The sequence below is a fragment of the Lutra lutra genome, chromosome 11, assembly GCF_902655055.1.
Source record: "Lutra lutra chromosome 11, mLutLut1.2, whole genome shotgun sequence".
Classification (NCBI taxonomy): domain Eukaryota; kingdom Metazoa; phylum Chordata; class Mammalia; order Carnivora; family Mustelidae; genus Lutra; species Lutra lutra.
This window is the reverse complement of record NC_062288.1, coordinates 51,950,036-51,974,348: the sequence shown is the minus strand read 5'-3', so window position 1 is coordinate 51,974,348 and position 24,313 is coordinate 51,950,036. Positions and strand designations below refer to the sequence as shown.

Sequence of the window (24,313 nt, the reverse complement as noted above, 5' to 3'; positions counted from 1 at the left end):
TCTCTGTTATCTAGTTTTTTGTTATATAAACTAATTGTAGGCCTATTTGACTATTTTTAATAAGTTCATTTAAGTCTTTCTAGCATATGTAATTAATAACCATTGTCCTCAGCTTGGACAAAATTGGAGTCAACACAATTATTGCATTCCATACTTTATTTGTTGTATGATTTCAGGATGGACAGTATGTATTTTAAGAAAGGCCAAACTGGGGGCACCTGGGTGGCTCAGTGGGTTAAGCCTCTGCCTTCGGCTCAGGTCATGATCTCAGGGTCCTGGGATCAAGCCCCCCATCAGGCTCTCTGCTCAGCGGGGAGCCTGCTTCCCCCCTCTCTCTCCCCCTCCCTCTCTCCCTCCCTCTCTCCCTCCCTCTCCCCCTCTCTCTCCACCTGCCTCTCTGCCTACTTTTGATCTCTCTCTCTCTCTCTGTCAAATAAATAAATAAAATCTTTAAAAAAAAAAAAAAGGCCAAACTGGTAGCAAATTGAAGTGGCAATGCAGCTTTCCTTATCTATGATCAGTATTTAATGTAGTAACTGTCCTTATCCTGAAGCCCGTCAGAAACATACTTCTAGTTTTTAATGCTACTATATATACAGATATATATGTATGCTATATAATATATATGTGGGTACATACTATTATTTTGCCTATGACTATCTCTCTAACATCATCTCCTGCAAGGACCTCTGCATATAACTCAGATCCAGAAACATGGATTTTCTCACAGTTCCATAAACAAGTTAAAACTTTACTCTACCTGACAAGAGAGATTCTATACTTGTTTTCTTTGTATAGAATATTCTTTTCCCACTTCTCTACATGATTCTTCCCTATTTCATTCAGCTTAGATCTCACTGTCTTAGTATTTTCAGTATTTATAGTAGTTCTTAGCACATAATAGGTGCTTAGAACATATTTATTTGATAAATTAATGATTAGTAATTAAAATCAGCAACTTTCAGTTTGATGAAGCTGACTTATCACAAAGTATCATCATGGAGTTGCATTAAATTTCAGTTTTGCTAATATATATTTTTAACAATTTGAGTCAGCAAAATCTACTACTAGATCCATGGTAAGCAAAATACAGAATATCAAAGCCAAAAAGAAGACATTATAAACAACCAGAGAGAAAAAGACACAATATCTATAAGGATATTGATACTTTCTATATCAAAACTGGAAACAGGAAAAGCATGGAGGATCTTCAAAGTACTGAGAGAAATGGTTAAGCCTGAACTACATTTCAAGAACGAGGGCAGACAGATATTACAGATAAACAAAAAGTGAGAAATCATCACTAAAGAAAATTCTAAAAAAAATGTATTAGAATAAAGAAAACAACTCCAGAATGGAGGTTTCAGATACAAAGAAAAAGGGCGAAAAGGAAAATGACAACTATGTGGGCAAGTATAAAGAAACCCTAATGGTTTCAAACAGTATAATGTCTCATTAGTGATATTATTTTTTTTTAAAAAGCTAAAATACTGAACTATAATAGCATATATAGATAGGACAGGATAATTGCCTTTAAAGCATTCTAAGGTACTTGTACTGTTACTAAGGAGCATGGAGAGAATAATTAAGTTCAGGCTTTATTAAACAGGTGAGAATTTAAAAGACAATAATTTGCGTATTAAAAAAAAAACTAGAGGTTATACAGAATTAGAAAAAAAAATTAATTGAAAACAAAGCAATGGGTGAAAGGCCAGGGTATACACAACACACAAATAATAGGGCAAAGAGAAAAAATGAAATACAATGAAAAAATGCATTTGCTTATACTACTACTGATGTTAAGTAAAGACTAATTGAGTTTCTCAGTTAAAATACACAATCAGGGGGCACCTGGGTGGCTCAGTGGATTAAGCCTTTGCCTTTGGCTCAGGTCATGATCCCAGAGTCTTGGGATCAAGCCCCGCATTGGGCTCTCTGCTCTGCGGGGAGCCTGCCTCCACCTCTCTCTCTGCCTGTCTCTCTGCCTACTTGTGATCTCTGTCTGTCAAACAAATAAATAAAATCTTTAAAAAAAAAAATACACAATCAGATTATGAAACAAAATCCAGTGATGAGCTATTTACAGGAAACAAACCAAGTACATATAAAAAAGAGAAAGTTTATAAGGGATAAATGATGAACAAAGCAAATGCTAGGGGGAAAAAGGAAGTAATGTTATATTAATATTGTACAAGTATAACTGAGAACAAAAAACCTTACTTGAGATAATTGTTAAATTATTAATAAAAGATCTAAGAAGGATATAACAGTATTAACTTGTCAGAATCTATACCCAAACAACTAAAGGTAACACTTCATACCCACAAGATTGGCAAACATTTAAAAATCTAAAAATGTCAAACACAGACAAGAGTGAGAGCAGTGGTAGGGTCTGAAATTGGCACAATGACTTTGGTATTTGTTTTCTATGTGTTATCTTTTTTTTGTTTTTTGTTTCCTCCATTACTGCTTCTTTTAAGTTAAGTACTCTATAGTGTACAGTTTTGTTATTCTTACACATTTTCTTTTATAATCTTTAATATATTTTTTGAGTTGTTTTCTCACTGGTTGCCCAGTGGCCTATAATTAACATTTAACAATCTAGTTTGGACATGAGCCAAATTTCACTAGTATCAAAAAACATTGTTTTGGGGAGCCTGGGTAGTTCAGCTGGTTAAGCATCCAACTCTTGATTTTGGCTCAGGTCATGATCTCAGAGTCCTGAGATCAAGCCCCACATCGGGCTCTGCACTCATCAGGGAGTCTGCTTCTCTTCCTCTCACCCTGCCCCAGCTCTCACTCTCTCTCTCTCTCAAATAAATAAATTTTTTTAAAGGAAGTTTGTATTGTTGTTACATAACTCCATTTCTCATGCTCTCCTTTGGGCTCGTATTCTCATACAAATTACATCTTTATACACTGTGCGCCCATCAACACAGATTCATGGTTATTGTTTCATGCAGTTGTCTTTTAAATCTGAGAGGAGAAAGAGAGTTAGAAACAAAAAATACAAATACACTATCATGTATACTTATTTACACATTTACTTTTACTGGCGTTTGTTATTCAACCATACGAATTCATATCTTTCTTTGCATGTCTCACAATTGTATGTTAAAAACTAGGCATCTTTCAACAATGTAATATGGCAATTCTGGAAATCAGATTTTCATCCTTCCTGAGGGCTTGTCACTGTGTTTTTTTGCAGGGGGGGGGGTTTCTTTTCTTTTTAAAAAGATTTTATTTATTTATTAGAGAGAGAGAGAGAGAGAGGACAAGCAGGGGGCAGGGGAGCAGCAGAAAGAAGAAACAGGCTCCCACTGAGCAGGGAGCCCAACATGGGGCTCAATCCCAGGACCCTGGGATCATGACCTGAGCTGAAGGCAGACACTTAACCGACTGAGCCACCCAGGTGCCCCAGACTTATTTTCTTTATTGAATTAGAATTATACTGTGTATAAAATAACAACATGTACACAGATTATATGTCACTGTTGTTTTGTTTATTGCCTTTCCTGAACTAATTCTATAAAGTCTGTATTCTATCTTGAGTGTGGCACAGAAGCCTCTGCTTGGCTAATTTAGTGGTCTGTAAATAAGTGGACAGAAATTTCCTGAAATGTTTGGCACCAATAGTGCCAAGACTTTTTCAAGGGTGTATGTGTGTGCATGTGCGTGTGTGTGTGTAACACATTTTCAATATTCAGCCAGGCAGTTGGCAATTCCACCCTGGCCTTCACTTCCTCTTTGAACAGAGTCTGAAAATCAGACTGAGGTGAGAGCTGGTCTCAGGGTCTTTCCTGAATGTAAACACAGCCCTATCACTCATGTGGCCTTCTGGATTCCTAGGTATCTGATGGGGCTCTTTGTAGCCTTTAGCACATCTCATTTCCCAGTTTTTCCTTAGAAGCTTTTGGTTCTCCACTGTTATCTGCCACTTCAGGTAGCCATGAAGTTAACCAACTGCCTTTAATTTTTCAAGACTTGCTTCTGGGGAAAAGCCTTTTCATGTCAGGTGAACTCCAAGTCATGTCAAATAAAGACAGCCTTCCAAGCAGGGTCTGGTACAGAAGCACCAGACAGGCCAATAATGAAAATTCTCAGAGAATGAGGCTTTGAAGAAGCTCCAGGCCCATTCTGGCCCTTCTGGAGACTGCCAAGTTACTGGTTTTCACTGAAAAACGCAGGCTGTTATTTGTTAAGGCTACTGTGGAGCTGGAAAGGGTAAGATGAGAATAGGGTGAATTAAACCACCACAAAGCTCACTGTTCTTACCAAGATTCAGCTGGTTTTGTTTTGAACACATGCTTCCTGAGTTGCTGGACACTTTTGGTTGATTTCCAGAGTTCTTAAAAAATTTATCTTGACAAATTCTGCCAGTTTTGTCAACGATTTTATGGAGAAAAGATTTTCAGAGGTTTAAACTGCCATTTTTTGCTGATGTCATTGTGGCAAATAACTCTGGAATTTGACTTTACATTACTTAACTGAAATTTAATGTGTTTCTAGTGTAGGAGCTTGCCATTTTACTCTTAGTAATGCCACTGTGAAAGAGCAGGCCTGTTAAAGACTATCCATAGCATATTATTCAAAAGAACAAAAACCCAGAAATTAAAACGTCCAACAAAATAAATAAATTATGATGTACAAGGGAATACTTCTCCACAATGAAAATGAATGACTCACAACAATATAAATTCATATGGAGAAATCCTCATAACATGATTTTAAGTGGAGGGAAAGATATCTGAGGAATAATATATTTTATAATTAGATTCCATTTTTACAAAGGTCACAACATATGGTAAAAACTATCAAGGAAAGGAAAAGAAATAATTTTTAAAATACAAGAGATTAATGATTATTTTGGAGTCAGAAAGAGGTAAGTATTAAGAGAACTTTAATAGGGTTAGCAAAGTATTATTTCTTAAGTTGGATGAAAGGCTCATAGGTGTATAGTTTATCATTATAGTCTGTAAGTTATAAGTGTAACTTGTCTTTTTGTATATATTAAATATTTTATAGTAATAAAAAGAGAATCTAGACCATTTGAAAGAGATGGCTTTAACCTTTTATTTTCCCCCTTATATATTTGTGCTATTTCTATAGGAAATTCCTTATAGAGCAGCTGAAAAAGAACAGAGGGTTATGAGATTTACAGGCTTTGGCATTTATTAAACTGTGTACAGGATCTTAAAAAGTTACTTGATGTCTCTGAGCTGGTATTCTTTGGTGGTACTTTCTTTGAAGGCCATTGTGAGAATTAAGACAAATTACAGGTAAACTGCCCAGCCAGGAGTAGGTACTCAATGAATAACAGGACTTATTAGCAACAAGACATTACAATATCCATTTAAACATTAAAGAAATCCATCCATCATTCAGATAATCAGATGGGGGGTTTTTTGCGCAAAAATTTCCACAAAAAACTAAAGCAATTTTTATTTTTATGATGATATTATAGCATTGCTAAAACAGCATCAAAATGAACCCTCATCGTAAAACTTGGGAACTGTTGAATTATCTTTTTTAGCATTACTGAGGTATAAATGACAACACTTATATATACTTAAGGTATAAAACAGGACATTTTACACCATTTTTTTAAACCAAGTATTGAACTATTTGTAACTTGAAAAAATACTCATCTCTTAGAGCTATATCTGTTTCTAGACATAATTTCTTAAATGTCCCATAGAAAATAAAACCATTTTGAGGTAAGTATTCTTCCAATTACAGTTTCCAATACACCTAACATTTCAGCATTTTCAGAATATTTGTGTTCCTTAGTACTAGAATCTGAGAAATGGCCAATTTTAGCATCTACTGATTCCAGAAATTTCCACTTGTGTGAGTGTGTTATACATGAAGATATACATGTATATATTGTTAAAAGCCTAGAAAACTTGAAAGTCCCCGTAATTTCCACTGAACTCCACTGGGCATGTCATTTCTTTGTAAATACACCAATTTACTGCCATAGTTTGCTGCACATGGTCTATTTAAGAATTAAAATGAAACCCACTTCCTCTGCCTGGTTTATTCTAATTCCTTCAGGCCATCAGTACCTTCAGGCGAAAAACAGACAGAACCTGTCAACAGTTAGGGGGGCTGTGATCAAGTTCAGTATGAAGCAAAAATTCCAGGTAATCAAATTTGTCCTCAGCATTTCCCTTTCTCATACACACTCATCTCCTAGGTCCCCACTCTCTATGAGTTCAGTGACTTAAACCTCCAACTATGTCTCACTTCGCAGGTCAGCTTCCATTCAGGACCACCCTATTTGAAATAAAGCTCTTAATTATTCTCTGTTTTCCAGGCAAAATTACTGCAGTGTCACAAAATACAGAATTATAATATGCCAATGTTGTCTCATGAAGTTACATTAATTTACTAGGACAATGGGGGTATAACATGTAGGAAATAAATGTAGATGCTGAAAACCAAAAATGAAACACTGAAGTTGTTTTCTTTTTACATCTCTTATCAGAGGCTAACTTACCAGTGTCCTCAAATAAGCTTCCCTGTTTTCTTCATAGAATGAAGTGATGACTTCATTCAGGCCATTAGTGTTAATGGTCCTGGTGAGCAAGTGTACCAGCCCTGTCATACTGGAATCTGGGACAGGTAGACACTGAGTGACACTTCTTGTTAGCTAGAAGTCCTTAAACATGGTTCTCTGTATTATTCACTGTGGCTGCAAATCATTTGTCACTGCTACCTTTCCCATATGGCATTCCCATAGGCCTCCCAAACTATTTGCAACCAAGTGGCTCAGAAAGATAAACCAGCTGCTGTTATCTCAAATATTCACCAAAATAAGTTGAAATTAACTTTAAAATATCTACTATTTGGTATGCCATAGTATGTATATTGAGAATCAGATCTAATTTTCATTTGCAAATAGCTCAGAATATCAGCACCATGTACAACCTTCAACATTATAAATTACCCCCTAGTGATTTTGCAGAATAAGAAACTGAAGCCCAGAGAAGTTAAGTGATTTGCCATCAATGACATACTTAAGTAGCAGAGTTTGGACCAAGATTTCTTGATTTTTAGGCTGGCTTTTTCTCTATTCTTCTCTTTTTAACCATACCGCTGATTTGTCAACCAAGGGGGAAAAGACTTTGCATGAATTCTTGTTCTTAACATAAATAACCAATGTTAATACAGCTGGTGGTCACCATGTCCATGCTGTATGTTGTTGACAATTTGTTTGGCTATTTTAAATAACTACCTCCTAAAAAAAAGAATTAGGCTTCTGTTCAAAACTCTTCATATATACATTTGGCAATTCTGCATTCTGTGAAGCTAGTAACAAAGATGATTTTGAATGTAATATGTGGGTATTCTACTTGAGAATGTTTCTGAATTATTGACTAAACTCCCACAAAATCACAACAGTTAGAAACTGTGCATGCTAACATAATCATTTTGTTATTAAGTAGCTCTGTGCCAGCCTTACCTTTTAAAAATTATAATACTGTGGCTTAGCTGTTGCATTTTTTTAAAATTCTTTTGAAAACAAGACCTTCAAACATCATTTTTTTTTTTTAAATGCCAATTTATTGTGTTACAAGTGATGTTTTCAAACAGAGGAATTATTGCCAAAATGCTACCAGGAGACAGCCAAAACCTCTCCATAAGGCTGATTCCTTTCCTCTTTCCAGTAGTTCATTACCAAAGGTAAAGACTGAGTAGAATGCACCATATTAATGACCCCATAAATCCCCTGAAATGAACAGTTAATGTCCTGATGTTGAACAAGTCAACTACACATAAGGCATGCATATATATTTTTAAAATACAGCTCACCTTTTCAAAATTATATTTCTATTGGTTCTGACTTCTTAAAGAGTTAAACTAAAGGCTTCTGGGAAGACAGTAAATTGTAAAGTGTACCTTCTTTCCCTGCGATTTTTTTTTTTTTAACCACAAGTAGAACAGTCAGGTGTAACTGAATCAAAATTCAAAATCAAAATCCTAATTAGATTTTACTTTAGATTAACAAAACTTGTGGTGCCTATGCTGTTCACATTAATTTCCCATCCCTAAAATTGCTAGAAATACCAAATCAAACACCACCCAGATTTCCTTATGAAGTGTGTGAACTAGTGCATTAAAAAGTCATGTTAGCACCAACAAAGTTTATAGGGGCAACTGCATTCAAGACGCACATGGCATACCTTTAAATAGCACTGTTAAAATACCAAATAAAATGTCAACGTCTGTCAGGTCTCTGGCTTTTATAAATTGTTTAGACTGGGAAACGTTGGGGTTTAGACATTGTTCTTTTCATATGATGTAGAAAAGAAGAGACCATAAAAAGAAAAGAACAATAAAGCGTAGATCATTTTTGAAGTTCTTTCATGGAAAAACATACCCTGGATCATTACCCTTCTAATCAACAATTTCCTTCTTCCTCCCAATCCTTCCCGTCTGGTATTTACCTTTCTCCCTCACCCCTCCCCTCCCCTCTCTCTGGGTGGTATTCTGAGCTTATACATAGTATTCAGTAATCATATTTTTTTAAATTGCTTCAAAAGAGAATCCCAGGAGGACATGACAGACATGTTATACTGGGTATTTTTAACCTGGACCATAGTTTTACTCACCATTTCTGTACCCTTAAAAACACACCAGAGTGTCCTGACCACAGTTTCCCCACGAAGAGGAAGGCCTTGTGAGCAAAATCAGCTACTACCTACCTACAGATGAGTTATTATCACACCTTAGTGGCCATCTTCCTGCCCTCTTCCCTCCTCCCCTTTCCTTTTATTAGCACACCACACTAACCACAATTCCCAAACAACAACATCACTGTTTCAGCTTCTTCTCTGGATTTCCCACACTTAATGCAACCCAGACCTCACCTTCAGCTCTCCTGAGGCCACTTTGGAAGCCAGCTCGATGACACAGCCAACAGCCATGCGTGCAGCACCGGACGAGTGCAGCTCATTCCAAATGGTGTCACTGTCCACCTGAGCAAACAGTCAGCACAGCCCCAAGAAAGAGAGAGGGAAAACAAGAAGGAGAACGAATAGATGAAACAGGAAAGGGGGGGGGGAGAAGGGAAGAGAGAAAGAAAGCAAATTTGTGAGGAAGGGCTGGCAGGGTAACAGCCTAGGTACAATAACATTAGTCTTCCATCCCGGCCAGCTGAAAAGACCTTCTGGACACGGCTTTGCTTATACTTTTTCTCTATACTGACTTCTCCAATGGAAATACATTCCTGCCATGCCTCACTGCCATTCCCTGTTTAGATTTCTCATTACAAACAGCATTACATAGGCTGGATCTGGCGTAGTTACAGGCCTGCTAGAAACCAGGCCCCAGTAGTAGATAGAGCAAAAGCTAAGAGCACTTAGCTATACATAAAAATCGGATTTGCAAGTGCTAGAGGGGAAAAATTCAAATATCCTTCTGGCTGCAGGTTTACAGGGAGCCAAAGACAATTATTGGGCAAGTAGAAGTAGCAGTCAGGGAGTAGAAAGTAGTAGAACCACAGTTCAGGTTCTCCAACTGAATGGAAGGAGTGTGTGGTCCTCACACTTAAAACATTCACCAAATTCAGCTGCAAGGATCAATGTGATTTTCAAAGTAGAAGCTTAAAATTTCTAACATTTAGTACAGTTTAGCAGCTGGTCTTAATGTAGATTGGTATTATTAAAATTGGGTAGGCCATTAAAATACATGGTTGCTTATATAAGAGAACATTCTTACTAAAACAGAGCAGAAACCAATATTTTTGATTTACCTTTATTAAATGTTATTTACTCTTTTTCATGCATGCAGTAAGATAACATATAACAAGGACAGGAAAAGTATAATAATAGTGGTCTATGATGATCATATGTTACATATTTTTATGTATAAAATATTTCTTAATATAAAAAAACAGAATCAAATGTTTGAAGTCTCTAAACTTATGACACAAATTACATGAAGCCCTAGGAAATGTAATAAAAAATTTGTGACTATACAAATAGCAAGACTTACTCAAATGGGTGAAAGAAGGGAAATCCCACACAAAATAAAATTAAAAAAAAAATTAAGCTTAAGAAGCCTAATGACATGGAACAAATACAATAAATAACAATTATACATATTCACAATGCGCTAAGCAATTTCCTAAGCATTTCAACGTGACTTTTCTCATGAGATCTTACCAACTAAAATTCTGTCAAGAGCAATGAAGAAATAATAAATGAGAAAAGAAAATAAATACATACATAAATAAAAAATTAAGATCTCTTCAACAACAATAAAGTGGTGAAGAGAGAAGTTTCTGAATCAAATTGTCAGGGTGAAGTTACAGCTTCACTGCTAAAACCTGAATCATGGTGGGCAATTAATTAATGAAATGTCTCTCTGCCTTGGTCCCCTTTCTAATGACACAGCAACTTTTTAAAGTTCCATCTGCATATGATTTTGGTGAGGATTAAATGAAAAAGTGATAAGCAAATCTTAGCTACTATGATTTAGGTTACTATTATACCCATTTTATAATGCCTTATACAAAGTACAGGCCTTTTAAGTGTTTACTGAATGACACACTATGGCTTAGAGAGGCTACTCAGCTGGCCTAAGGACCTTCATACAGAATCCTGACACTAACATCACATGTCTACCACAATCCTGAAATAACCCTCAGCTTCTAAGAATATTAAGCCCCTGTCATAGTCAACATCATCAGGTCAACACTACCAGCTAAAAAATAAAGGAATCATCAAATGGAAAATGGAATCTAATCATCTGCCCTCCAAATTAAGTTTTACTTTTACTGAACAATGTAAGCACTTATTTGAGCTTAATATAGACATATCCTTGAGGAATATGGCTGCTCAGGTTGAAAAATGAACACCAACATTTACATTGTGTTGCAGTTTTTAGCCAATTTTCAACTATTACAGAGTTATAGGTGCCACAGAAAGACATCATTGATCAGATCTAAAATTATTGGGAAGGTAAGGAAACATAAAACAATAAATCCCAAAGACTTAATGGGTGAGTCAAAACCATACATAATTCAAAACCCATTTTTACTTGACTTTGGAGTACACTCAAAGTTTTAAAAAAAAAAAAAAAAAAAGAAAAAGAAAAATCGATCAATCAATAGAAAATTTCCTTCCAAAAAGCTATAAACCTACACTTGATTAGAAAAATATTCCAACACATAGGAACAATGTCTCTTTAATCATAATACTAAGGGGCATTAGATAGCCACAAATAACTCCAAAATTCACCTTTTTATCTATATCTTTCTATCTTCCTGGAAGTATTCTTATAGACGTAATATTCTGTGTCTATGTCATCAATTTTGGTGTATAAACCTCTACTAATCAAGATACTTATTTTAATTCAGATAACATTTGTTAGGTACCTACTACGTAAGAGATGCTAAGAGTTATAGTATATGGGAGTTATTTTTATCATAAAGATATGATTATTGATAGTATATGGGGGTTAATTTTATCATAAAGATGATTATTGATACATGGTAGGCACATAGATGCTCAATGGAATGGATACTTGAGATTTTGACTATACCCAAAATTCAGGCTTATCCCTAAACAGGTGCTCCTTAGGAATCTACGAAATTTATCATCCATTTATTTACTTATACTTAAACATAAAAACATTTATTTAAATACTTCAACCCGTTTTATGTATAGTTTATAACTAAATGGTAATAATAGTCAAGATTTTGCATATAATCTATTCATAAACAGATAACTTATTTAATTCTGAATTTATTAACAGATGTTGTCTTAGCTCAGCTACCATAACAAAATACTATAGACTGAGCAGCTTAAACAACAGGATTTTATTTCTCCCAGTTCAAGAGGCTAGAAATCCAAGAATGTGTCAGCCAGTTTGGTTTCTGGTTGAAATTCTGGTTCAGTTCTCATCCTGGCTTGCAGAAGGTCTGCCTTCTCACTATGTCCTCACATGGCCTTTCCTCAGTGAGTGCATGTGGAGAGAGATCCCTCTCTTTTCCTCTTCTTATAAGGCCACGATTCCTATTCAATTCAATTAGGATCCCACCTGTATGACCTCATTTAACCTTAATTACCTTCTAAAAGCCTTATTAAATTAAATCACATCAGAGATAAGGGCTTCAATATATGAATTTGTGGGGAAACAATTCAGTTCACAGCAAGGTTATATCCCAAAAATACGTTTATAAGTCAATTTATAAACATATTTTCCCAAGATATTATATTCAAAGTGGTGTTCCCGGACCACTGGCTACCAAAATTAGTTACTAAAAGCTTCCCACATGTATTTACCATGTTATAGTTTAATAAGAGCTCCAAGGGTAAGAAAATATGCATGGCTTAGGAACTCTCCTGACTATAATCTCTGTCACTAGAGGAGATTCCCAAATCCACTTCCTACTGTTCTCAAAGGCAAGAAGTATTTCTTCTCCTGTTATGTCCCTCTCATTTGTTGGAGATATTGCCAAAACTTTTTCCTGCATTAGTGATAGTGTCAAGAAGGGCACTGTCATACGAAAAGCTCTGATTTTAACAGGTGTAAGACCTTCTGACAAACTCTAGTTAAGAAAGGATGGTTGATTCCACTAATTGTTGGTGGTTCTGGCATGGAACAGGATACTGAGTGGCTGGAAAAGAAGAAAAAAGAGCAAGAAGAATTAGATTTAGGTGGGATATATGAAAACAGGATTAAGAAGCTAAGATGACAATACAATGATGGTGAAAGTAGAGACCAGAAGAACTTAGAACTGTAAAACAGGTGCTCTAGCATTTGAAAGCTGAAGGTAGAGAAATTAGGGAAGTGATGCAGAGTTGGCTCTGGATGTGGAAAATAATTGTAAACAATGTAAACTGTTCTGGATAGGGGATAAGTCCTGGAAAGGGGAAAGAAACGGTAGGGGAGCAGAAAGCAATCCTGCTAACTATACTAGCTGGTTATTAATACCTGGCTAAAGTTGTTAAGACATGCAAAGCAAATTCATAAAATCAAAACTACTATAATTTGAAAAAAAAAATCAATGTGCTTGTATCTTTTTTCTTTCTATACACCATATTTACTTTCCCTTAGCCTCTCCACCAATTTATTCTTCAGCCTGATATGTATGTGTGTGCGCACAGGCACACATGTACACATATGTTAGGAGGCAACAGTATACAAACTAGGCGAGATTAGGATTGATACAAAAGAAATGTGAAGAAACTGACATTCAAAATGGGATTTTGCATCAGTACACATAAAAATCTGGATTTTGTGGTCACAGAGGATTTTTTCCAAATTCTTTTACATAACAAGAATTAAGCCGATGGTCTCAGGTTATAGTCTTACATTGTGACAGCATCAAGACAATCCTACCATTGCCTTTCTGATATTCAGCAAAGAGACTCTTTCTACCTATGACAACCAGGCCTAGAGTTTATTGATTTAGGCTTTAGATAGGATACAGTAAGAGGAAGAAAGAGCCAAAAGTAATCCCTTCAGGTCCAAAGAGATTGGAGAAAGGCAAATAATCCAAAAGTGCAGCAGAAGCACCCCACCAAGGAACCCCACCAGGGAACCCCACCAGGCTTCATCTTGCAGTGAAATCAGGAGAAAATCAGCTGCTTCAAATGCTAGGCAATTAGGAACAACAAGATGGACCAGAGAAATCGCCACAGAAGCCTGAAGATTCCAGAGGACAGCATAAGCATCCAAAAACCTCATCAGGTCTCCATCACTCCCTCAGATATCCAGATATGCCATCTTGAAAGAAGCAGCTCAGAGACTGAGCAATTACCTAAAAGAGACTGCATCCAATAATAGTAAGTTGATCTTGAAGAGATGGATATATTAGTAATTGTGGAAAAGATCAATGTAATTAGGAAAAATAGAGCATATTTATCACACATGAGTGAGCATGACTAATTCTAATGTTGTGTTCCATTTTTAAGGTCAGGAATTTACTCTGCTAGATGACAGAGAAAAGGTCTAACCAAGATGCTGCACAGAAGTCCCAAAGGATATGCTGCATAAATGGCTAGTGGTGTCTAACTATATTTTAGAATTAATGTGGCAATATGCAATTTACTGCCCCCTCAGATTTCATCTGGAATTTTTACCAAGCTTTTGCTTACAGAGTATTCTGAAAAAAATTATGCTTTCAACTTTCAAATATTTCTGTATAAATGTACAAAACATGAAGGCAACTTTAGTAGTCTGCTGAGGAACTACCCAAAGAGGCTTTGTTTTACTGCCAGAATTAAAATCTATCAATTTGAAAATAGCCCTCCAAAAGTTCAACTCACTTATAAACATGTAGAAGGGTCTAGACCTAACATGTATCGAAAACTCTGGTTCAGAAATGTTAGGTAAGGCTGTCCCACAGTAAGTCTTTCTGTAGACGAAGCAAATGTGATGAGAATAGGATGGAAATATACTCTAGAGTAGAAAAATGTACAAGCTTGGCTGATAAAAAAGACTAAGTCATTAGAAGAGGAAGCACAATTCTGAAAACACTACAGAACATGGAACTGAGATCCTCCTAGCCTATATTTCCAGAGCATCATGTCTATTTAGTAGGTAGCAAGGGTAAAGAGAAGAAAAAAGCTGTAAGTAACAACTGAAATAGGCAAAACATTTTATATGCTGTTAAAAAAATGAGATTAAAGCAAAATACTTTGGTATCAATTTGAAAAATTATGTTAAAAGATGGAGAATGTCACATTCTCTATTTCATTACTCAGAGAATTGAGGGAAGGAAAAAGGGAAGAAGAGGAAGGGAAGGAAGGGAAGAGAAGGAAATGGAAGGGAAGGGAGGAAGGAGGAAAGGGGAAAAAAAGAACAAGAGACAGGAAAAAGAGTCCAGCAATTTATAAGCGCATAGCAATTATTCATATTGGTCTCCTAAAATAGTTAAGAAGATGCTGTCTCTATAGAGGCATAGAGGTAGAAGAGAGAATAAGGGCCCCGAAAGGACCAGTTACATATCTACTTATAAAAACTTAGCACTAGGTAATACTATTCACATCTGAAGGAAGAACATCATGTTGCAAACTCTGTATCTATAAAAGAAAAAAAGGAAGATTGCTGAATCAAACCTGATCTATGAAACATGAATGGTAGAAACATTTCATTCACTTGGAGTCACAGCAGAAAGCAACTCAGGAAATAGAGGAAGTGAGAGAAACCTAAGAAGGATATTTCAGCTTTTTCATTTTTATTATATATTCCCTTATTCTATAAAGCTCTGGTCTATATTATTTATAAATAACAATGACAATAATAATAATTGTTATAATTACAGAGTACTTATTAAGATCTGGGCAGTATGCAAAGCTCACTGCCTAGATAAACTCATATAATTCTTACAACAAGCATTGGCATAGATGCTATTATTAAGCACTTCTGTATTGAAATTCAGAGAGGTTGTTTAGCTAACAATTAGTGTAGCTGGAATGAAACCTTGGAGAAGAAGGGTATAAACTCAATCCATATATCCATATTGATTTTTTTATGCTAGTAAAATAAAAATCTAAATAAACTAAATAAAAAATGAAAATATTCTAATTTTATTTATAGAATCAAAGGTCTTCCTAGTGAAATATATCAGCTAAGACCTAACATCAATATTTTATCTTTAAAGGTTTTGAAATTCTACCATATAAAATTGCTAAAATATTAAAAATATTCAAGTACCACAAGTTGTATCTGGAGTAGTTGGGCATTTTCTAAGTTGTTTGCCATCATACTAGAGCAGTAGTTACCAACTCCCCCCACTCCGGGGCCATTTGGGAATTTCTGGAGAGATTTTTGGTTGTCAAGACTGAAGGAGCAGGTAAGCTTCTAGCCTCTGTTGGGTAGAAGCCAGGAACGCTGCTAAACATCTTACAGTGCAACAGGACATTACACAAAAGAAGTATCTTGCCCAAAATGTCAAAGCCAAGATTGAGAAATCCGGCCCTAGAAACACCAAGACCCTATAAATAACAGTGCTACCTTCTTCATATTGGCTACTAGAAACCTCAAAGTAAAATTTGTTGTCCTTATCTAGTAAAAATAGTAGCCACTAGAAAACACAGTTTAAATGCTAATCTCAGTCCCAGATCACTATATTTTCACTTTTGTATGATGACACCTACTTTGAATACACACACATCCACACACACCCACTTCATATTTGTTTTGAAAGCTGCTTTAAATCCTTTATGGAATATGGCAAGAAAAAAAGGAAAATATAGAGAAAGAAAGATTAAAAAAGCAAAAAGAGCAGAGAGAGAGAGAAAGCCCAGAGAGGATTCAGATAAGAGGAGAGAGAGGGAATAGGGAGGAAATAGCTTTATATTTTCATTGTTAACTTTTTTTAAAAGATTTTATTTATTTTATTTATTCCCCCCCCCCCAGAGAGAGGGGGAAATACAAACAGGACAAGTGGGAAAGGGAGAAGTAGGATTCCTGCAGAGCAGGGATCCTGATGCAAGGCTCAATCAAAAACCTTGGGATCATGACCTGAGCTAAAAGCAGACGCTCAACAACTGAACCACCCAGGCACCCCTCATTGTTAACTTTTTAAAGTTGTGTTTTATTTCTTGCCGTTTTTTTGGGGAATACAACCAAAAATGGTTTTTATCAATGTTGTTCTTTTTCTAAATTTATCCAAATAATTCTGTCTCCTGAACAGAACTGACACTACTGTCCTTTTCAGTTTCTTCAGTTTCACAAACGGTAGTGACAGAACCAGGAAAAACCTTTCACAGGTCCCATTCTTTCGCTTCAATCTCAACTTATTTTTCCTCATACATCAATGAAATTTCTTTTAATGATTTCAAAAAAGAAGTAATTATATATCAGTGATGAAATAAAAGATCAAGGACATCATAAGATTATTGGCATCTATACCAAAGAGAGAGAGAGAAAAGAAACAGACAAGTTCTACCTATTAAAAATTAAGTCTTTGAGAAAATGTTTGTTGATGAGAATGTTGGGTTTGTCCCCGCACATATGTAAGGATGGGAGTAAATGGATAGCCGGCTGCCTTTGAGTAGTCATGAGTTAGAGTTATTTTGTTTAGCGAAAATGTCTAAGTGCTATTTGTGAATATATCCACACTTCCAAATGTTCACTTCCTTTGAAAAGAGATTCTCAGTATCTGAAAGCTGGGTACAATATTTCAAAAACCACTGCTTTCATAGTTTCTTTTACTCCACTCTGAATTAAGAGCATGGATTAAAATAACCAAAATCCACGGTCAGGATTTGGCAAGAAATCAAGATGCTTCCTGAGTGCCACTCCCTCCCCTTATTCAGAAGGCTCTGTGCATGTGCATATCCTTCCGGTAACCACTTAATAACTTTCAGTTTTTTCCTTTTTTAAAAAATTGTTTACTCTGAGACTGACCACACAAAAATGGAGAGCAAAATAAAAGTGTGACACACAGTGCACAAAATAATCAGAGTTCCAAGTAAGCTAATTCTCCGAAAGCTCTGTCACTGAATAATATACAGAATTTGTGGTTTTAAATAATAACAGCAAGCTTCCCCCTAAATACTTGCTCAGATCTGCAGCAGCTATAATTTAAATATTAACTGAAGTGTGAAGAACTTCCTTGGTGTTAAGGGATATTGGTGACCCTTTATATAGACAAACAGAATCCATGAACAGGAAAAAGCACAAAAAAATAGCTTAGAGAGGCTTACATATAGAAGTGGTACAAATTTGGGCTCAAGTAGCAGCCACATGTTTAAAGGACTCCAGAGGTCAGACTGGGTAATGTAGATTAACGTAATGTAAGGCAAATGAAAGGCAGGGCCCCTGATGTAATTTTTCAATCTTAAATATTGAGAATTCCCCTCTTAAAAGTTCCCCGGCCATGCTAAAAGAAACTTATCTATGTGCTAAATATGGCTTCTGGGGTATCAGTGCATAACTTTTGCTGACTAGAGTGATTTACTTCTACACAAAGTTTGAAAATTCTGAAGTAGGAAATGGAGAGTTTAACTACTCTAACTCCTAAAGGTGTGTGTTTATAAAGGATTCTAGCTTTGCCTGAGGATAAGACTAGAGGAATGATGCTCAGGTTAACATTTCAGCTAAATGCTACAAATACAGCACTACGCAAAGTTTCATTGCACATTAAAATTTGTTACTTGAGAAAATATACAATGGTGAAACATGCAATTCAGCAATGTTTTTTTTTTTAAGATTTATTTATTTATTTATTTGACAGAGAGAGAGAGATCACAAGCAGGCAGAGAGGCAGGCAGAGAGAGAGAGGAAGGGAAGCAGGCTCCCTGCTGAGCAGAGAGCCTGATGCGGGACTCGATCCCAGGACCCCGAGATCATGACCTGAGCCGAAGGCAGCGGCTTAACCCACTGAGCCACCCAGGCGCCCCAGCAATGTTTTTAAATTATTTTGAAGCTATTAATCGCAGTAATGCCTACAGGCATTTAAAAATGTAGCCTCATATTTCTGACACATCTACCCTAGTAAAAAATGCTAAATAAATAATTAATTAGTTAACTGTGAGGGAGGGGCTTGGAGCTAAGGTCACAAGTCAGGCAAGTAACCTGAACAGACTAATACAGGGGTAAATGGATTCTTGTAAAGAGGAAAGAGAAAATAAAGCAGAAGAAATATTAAAGAGATAATGACTGAGAACTTCTAAAAAATAGTGAAATCACAGATCCAAAAGATTCAGATTATAACTAGAATAAAAATACCATTAATTAATTTATACAGACAAAACTATACGGAGCACATCACAAACTGATAAATTCTTAAAAAAAAAAATTGAAGGCAGTCAGAGGAAAAGACATATCACATAAAATCCTGAACTAGGACAGGAATTCTGGCACATTTCTTAGCAGAAACTATTTAACCCAGAAGACAATGGAGTGACATCTTCCAAGTTTTCAAAAGAAAAACAATGTCAATCAGAATTCTATGCTAACAAAAATATCTCAAAAAAAATCTTTAAAAGGTGAAATAAAGATTTTTCAGAAAAGTAACTGCTTAAGTATTATACTTCTATCAGACCTGACTTACAAAAAATGGTAAAGAAAATCACTGAGGAAATGAAGAGTGCTAAAAATGATAATAATGAAGGCATTCATGTAAGAGACCTTTTCCCTTATTTTTATTCTTTAAAACATTGACTAAAGCAAAATTAATAAAACTTTTGTTGAGTGGTTTATGGCATATGTAAAAATCAGATGTATCACAACAAACTATGTAGAATGGAAGGAGAGGACACAAATGCTATAGGATTTTAATATATGAAGTAGAGTAATATTATCTGAAGGCTAACTTTGATATGTATTAATAGGTATAATGCTAGAGAAACTACTAAAAATATAGACTAAAAAAACTAACAAGCCAGTAGTGGATATAAAAGATATATATTTTTAAAAATATTCAATCCAAAGAGAAGCAGAAAAAGAAAAGCGAAAATATATGTAACAAAAATAAAACAAAGAACAAGATGGTTGATTTAAATTCAACCATAGCAAAAACTACTGGTCTAGAATACTGCTACTCAAAGTGTTGCCCATGGAACCATGGTGGCCCCATTCTATAAGATAAACAAAAGCAAGCATTTAGCAACTTCTATAGCAATTGTTTAGAATTTTATACCTGTTCAATCCAATAAGAATGAGTTTTTATTCTGTATTTTTTTATATCTCATTTTTAGTAATTCTTTTTTATTGCATTTTATAAAAGCATTGCTTAATGGCGGGAAATAAGTAAACAAAATCTTGTTCTTTGCCACTGAATAATTTGAGGAGCACTGATTTCATAGAGAAAGGACTCTCCTTCCAAACTGTACACAGACAGAACTCTATTTGAGTAAGAGAGGTAGAAAGAAAAGGTTAAGCCAGAGGTAAAATTAGAGATGTGTGTTAGGGAGGGTGTCTGGGTGGCTCACTTGGTTGAGCAACTAACACTTGCTATCAGCTCAGGTCATGATCTCATGGTCATAGAATCGAGTCCCACATCCTGCTTGGTCGGTGAGGAATCTACCGGAGAAAATTTTCTTTCTCCCTCTCCCTTTGCCCCTCCCACAACTTGTAAATGTGCGCATGCACACACGCTCTCTAAAATACATACATACATACATACATACATACATCTTTTAAAAAAATTTGTGTTAGTTTTTAAATTACTGCCCCTACCCTTTTTAAAAGATTGTAGTTTATTTGAGAGAGAGCGAGAGAGACTGTGTGTGCACAGGAGGTGGGAGACAGACAGAGATGGAGGTAGCTGGAAAGACTCTCAAGAGGATTTCCCACTAAGCGCAAACTTGACAAAGAACTCAATCTCCCCACCCTGAGATCACGACCTGAGCCAAAACCAAGAGTCAGATGCTTAACCAACTAAGTTACCCAGGCACCATGTTAGGAGTTTTATTAATAAATCATCCTGCACAAGATAAGTCATACACTAAGAGAGAATGACTACCAATAATCTGTCTAGTAATTCCACCAATAGCTTGTACCTAAAGGCCTTTGTAACCCCAGAATTCGGAGAAATTGTCAGGTTTTCTGATAAGCTTCTTTACAGACATTCCAAGGAGCCGGTTTTTGGACTATTCTACCTTTTTCCATTCTTTTGGGCGCTAGCTTTAGCAATGGTTTCATCAATGTTTAGTGCAATATCACTTTATCTATTTGGCTGACTTTAGAGTTAGACCTTAAAATTACCACTTAACAAATTGTTCAAACTTGAACAAATTTAACCATGCTCTAAATAAAAATGGAGATGAGCTCTAGGTTAAAAACGGAGATGATATCACCCTTTTCATAGGATTATACTACCTTCATCATAGGATTATTATTAGCATTAAATTAGTCAATGTATTCAAAGGGCTTAATATAGTCCAGTACAATAGTGAAAGCAGTAAGCTCTCAGTAAATGTTCACTAAGAAAAAAAAATTCCGGGGTTTTGGTTCCAACATTACTTTCTATTCCGCCACACATCAAAAACAAAAATCATCTGTGATAATGCTGCAAGCCAGAAACTACTTCTAATCAGAAAGATACTTTTTTTTTCTTTTTTTTTTTTTTAGCTACATATGGATCTAGTTCAACTGGAGTTTCCTGAATGAATGCTGGCCTTTTCCAAGCACATCCAGCATAGCTCAATCATTGGCACCCGAAACAAAACTATTGCTCTGAAATGCCGCACATGATAGAAATTAAGCTACCTGTACTGAAAGTGGATGTGAAAGTATTTAAAAGGAAAAGAGAATGACTTAGAAGAAAAGGAATTTAGGCACAGTCTCCTTTGTATAATCTAAATGCAGCTTGTTGATTCTTTTCGGAAATATTCCCAGAGTTGAATACAATACTAGTTTGCCCATTAACAGAACAGGTTTCATATGCACCATGCATGGTTAATGTGGCACAGTGATTCTTCCATGGATGCCCTGAATATTTCACCCTGAAAGCTGGGAACTAAAACTCCTCAGCCAATACTAAGCAGTTGAGTAAGCAGCTGCCGCTATGCTATGCTGCTGCTTGGGCCACGGGGCATTTCTGAATAATTGAGTTTAAGATTAAATAATGATCAGATGCCCACAGAAACCTCATGAGAGACACGAGACTCAACAAAGAAACAGGTTTTCATCACAGGACTAATTCTGTGCCATTTTAGGCAGACACTATATAAAAGTTTAAACTATGAAAGAAATTAAGCATTTTTTTAACTTTTGCATTACAACAGGTAAAGTATATCATTTAAATTAATCATCCATTGTGGATCAGCTATTTCTGCAGACAGTATCCTGATTTGGTAACTTAGAAATTATCTAATATTTTTAAATCACTGAAATCACTTCAGCTTGATTTAATTTCTGAGAAACTTCAGTTTTAATTTTTCTACACAGCTTATTCTGTTTTAAGCTCTATACAGTATGTATAATGGCATCTGCAAGTCAAATTTCTTATTTGTTTTAGGAAATAGAATAATTACCTTTCTTTACTTAAGAGGTAAGAAGTTCAATATTTTTCTGTCCTCAAGCCTATACTCTTAGGGTCTAGAGCTGGAGATTCCAGTATATATTTTCTTTCCAGGAAGAGTAAAAGTGGGGGTGGGAGTAGGAAAGATTCAGAGAGAGAAAAGCCTAGTTTGTTAGTAGATTCAGTGGAAGAGACAATAAAATCAAATTAATTACCCAAAAAAGCATAAAGTAAACATCTCCAGTCAGTATCTAAAGAAAGATATAGGAGACAGACTGGAGCTCCAAGTTAAGTTCTGGACACTGTCTTAAACATTTTAGAAACATTACCTAATTTATTCCCCATGATAGCCTAATAAAGATATTTTTAGTCTCTTTTACAAAAGAGAGCTTAGGTAAATGGAACAGTTACAGGGTTAATAACGTACAAACTGGGATTTCAATCAAAGTCAATCATAGATATGGATATTGTTATGGATGGCATTGTGCTCCCCCAAAATTCAAATGATAAAGACCTAACCCCAAAGTGACCATATTTATACACAGGGCCTTTAAAAGAAGTAGTGTGATTGGTATCCTTAGATAGAAGAGGAAGTAGAGGAAGAGACACCAGTGATGTGCACACACACAGAAAAAGTCATGTGAGGACACTGAAAAACTGGCCATCTGCAAACCAAGGAGAGAGGCCTAAGGAGAAACCAATCCTGCCTATAGCTTAATCTTGAACTTCTAATTTCTAGAACTATAAATATACACATATTTTTAAAACAACGTAGAGTTGACCAAATCTTCATTGCTGTCAGGGATAGGATAAAGGCACATATTTTTCTACCCTGGGCATTAGCATCTCAAGAAAAAAGGGGGAATGATTATTTAAAAAGTTAATCAGGTTCTTTTTTTTTTTTTTTTTTAAAGACACATTTATTCGGCGTCATGATCAGACTATTACATTTAGCAATCAACAGCATGGGTGCAAAAAAAAAATCTACATTAAAACCCTTTGTTGGAATGCTTTACACTTTCCACAGAACAGAAACTAAAATAACCTGTTATACAATTAGTCACAAATACAGTCCTCGAGGTTTTTTGCCCATACACATGAGTATTGTCTAAAACATGTCTTCTTTGTAGCAGCTAGGCCCTGCCACCACTGTGCTTGGCTGAGTTCACAAATCTGTTGTAACCTGTAGCTTCCCTGTCACTTCTCTGGCTCTCCTCTCCTGCTAAGCTTTGTTTCCTGGCAGTAATTAAAACCTTCTGCCACTGCCGTAGCTGCTGCTGCTGCTGGAACCACCATAGCCACCTTGGTTTCGTGGTTTGGCGAACTATTGGCCTCCACCACCATAAGGGCCAGAGCTTCTGCCTCCAAAATTGCCTCCTTTCATGGGTCCAAAATTTGAGGATTGATTGTTGTAATTGCCAAAATCATTATAGCTTCCGCCACCTCCAAAGTTGCTTCCATCATTACCAAATCCGTTATAGCCATCCCCACTGCCACCATATCCACCACCACCTCGACTGCCACCAAAGCCACCTCGACCACTGAAGTTTCCTCCGCGACCAAAGTTGTCATTCCCACCAAAACCACCTCCACGACCACCACCAAAGTTTCCAGAACCACTTCGACCTCTTTGGCTGGATGAAGCACTAGCCATCTCTTGCTTAGAGAGCGCTTTCCTTACTTCACAGTTGTGGCCATTCACAGTATGGTATTTTTGAATGACAATCTTGTCTACAGAATCATGGTCATCAAATGTTACAAAAGCAAAACCCCTCTTTTTGCCACTGCCTCGGTCAGTCATGATCTCAATCACTTTGATTTTCCCATACTGTTCGAAATAATCTCTTAGATGATGTTCTTCAGTGTCGTCTTTAATGCCACCAACAAAAATCTTTTTCACAGTTAAGTGGGCACCAGGTCTTTGAGAATCTTCTCTTGAGACAGCCCTCTTTGGTTCCACAACTCTTCCATCCACCTTGTGTGGCCTTGCATTCATGACTGCATCCACCTCCTCCACAGTGGCATATGTAACAAACCCAAAGCCTCTGGAGCGCTTGGTGTTTGGGTCTCTCATTACCACACAGTCCGTAAGTGTTCCCCATTGCTCAAAATGGCTCCTCAGACTCTCATCGGTTGTTTCAAAGCTCAGACCTCCGATGAAGAGCTTCCGCAGCTGTTCAGGCTCTTTGGGAGACTCTGACTTAGACATGACGGCGGTGGGAGGGGAGACTTTAACGATGCTTACTCGGCGGCGTCCACGGGCAGAAAGGTAATCAGGTTCTTTTAAGTACCGTTTTTGTTTTGTTTGTTTTGTGTGTATTTGTTTCTTTTCTGTTCTCTCTGGATTTCTTTGCAGTACAGGCTAGTTATATGTTGCTC

At 36.2% G+C, this 24,313-nt stretch overlaps 2 protein-coding genes across 3 annotated transcripts in view; both read right to left on the bottom strand.

Annotated features, from left to right (window-relative positions):
• HDAC9 (histone deacetylase 9) overlaps positions 1 to 24,313 on the bottom strand; it is a 938,635-nt gene that overhangs the window by 227,819 nt on the left and 686,503 nt on the right. For both annotated transcript variants that reach the window (XM_047696020.1, XM_047696021.1), the window contains exon 18: positions 8,877 to 8,984. In XM_047696020.1, coding sequence (XP_047551976.1) covers positions 8,877 to 8,984 — 108 coding nt within the window. The remainder of the gene's footprint in view (positions 1 to 8,876; positions 8,985 to 24,313) is intronic.
• LOC125081397 (heterogeneous nuclear ribonucleoprotein A1-like) lies at positions 23,259 to 24,200 on the bottom strand. Its single transcript, XM_047696029.1, has one exon. The coding sequence runs from the start codon at positions 24,141 to 24,143 to the stop codon at positions 23,259 to 23,261; it is 885 nt and encodes a 294-aa protein (XP_047551985.1). The 5' UTR covers positions 24,144 to 24,200.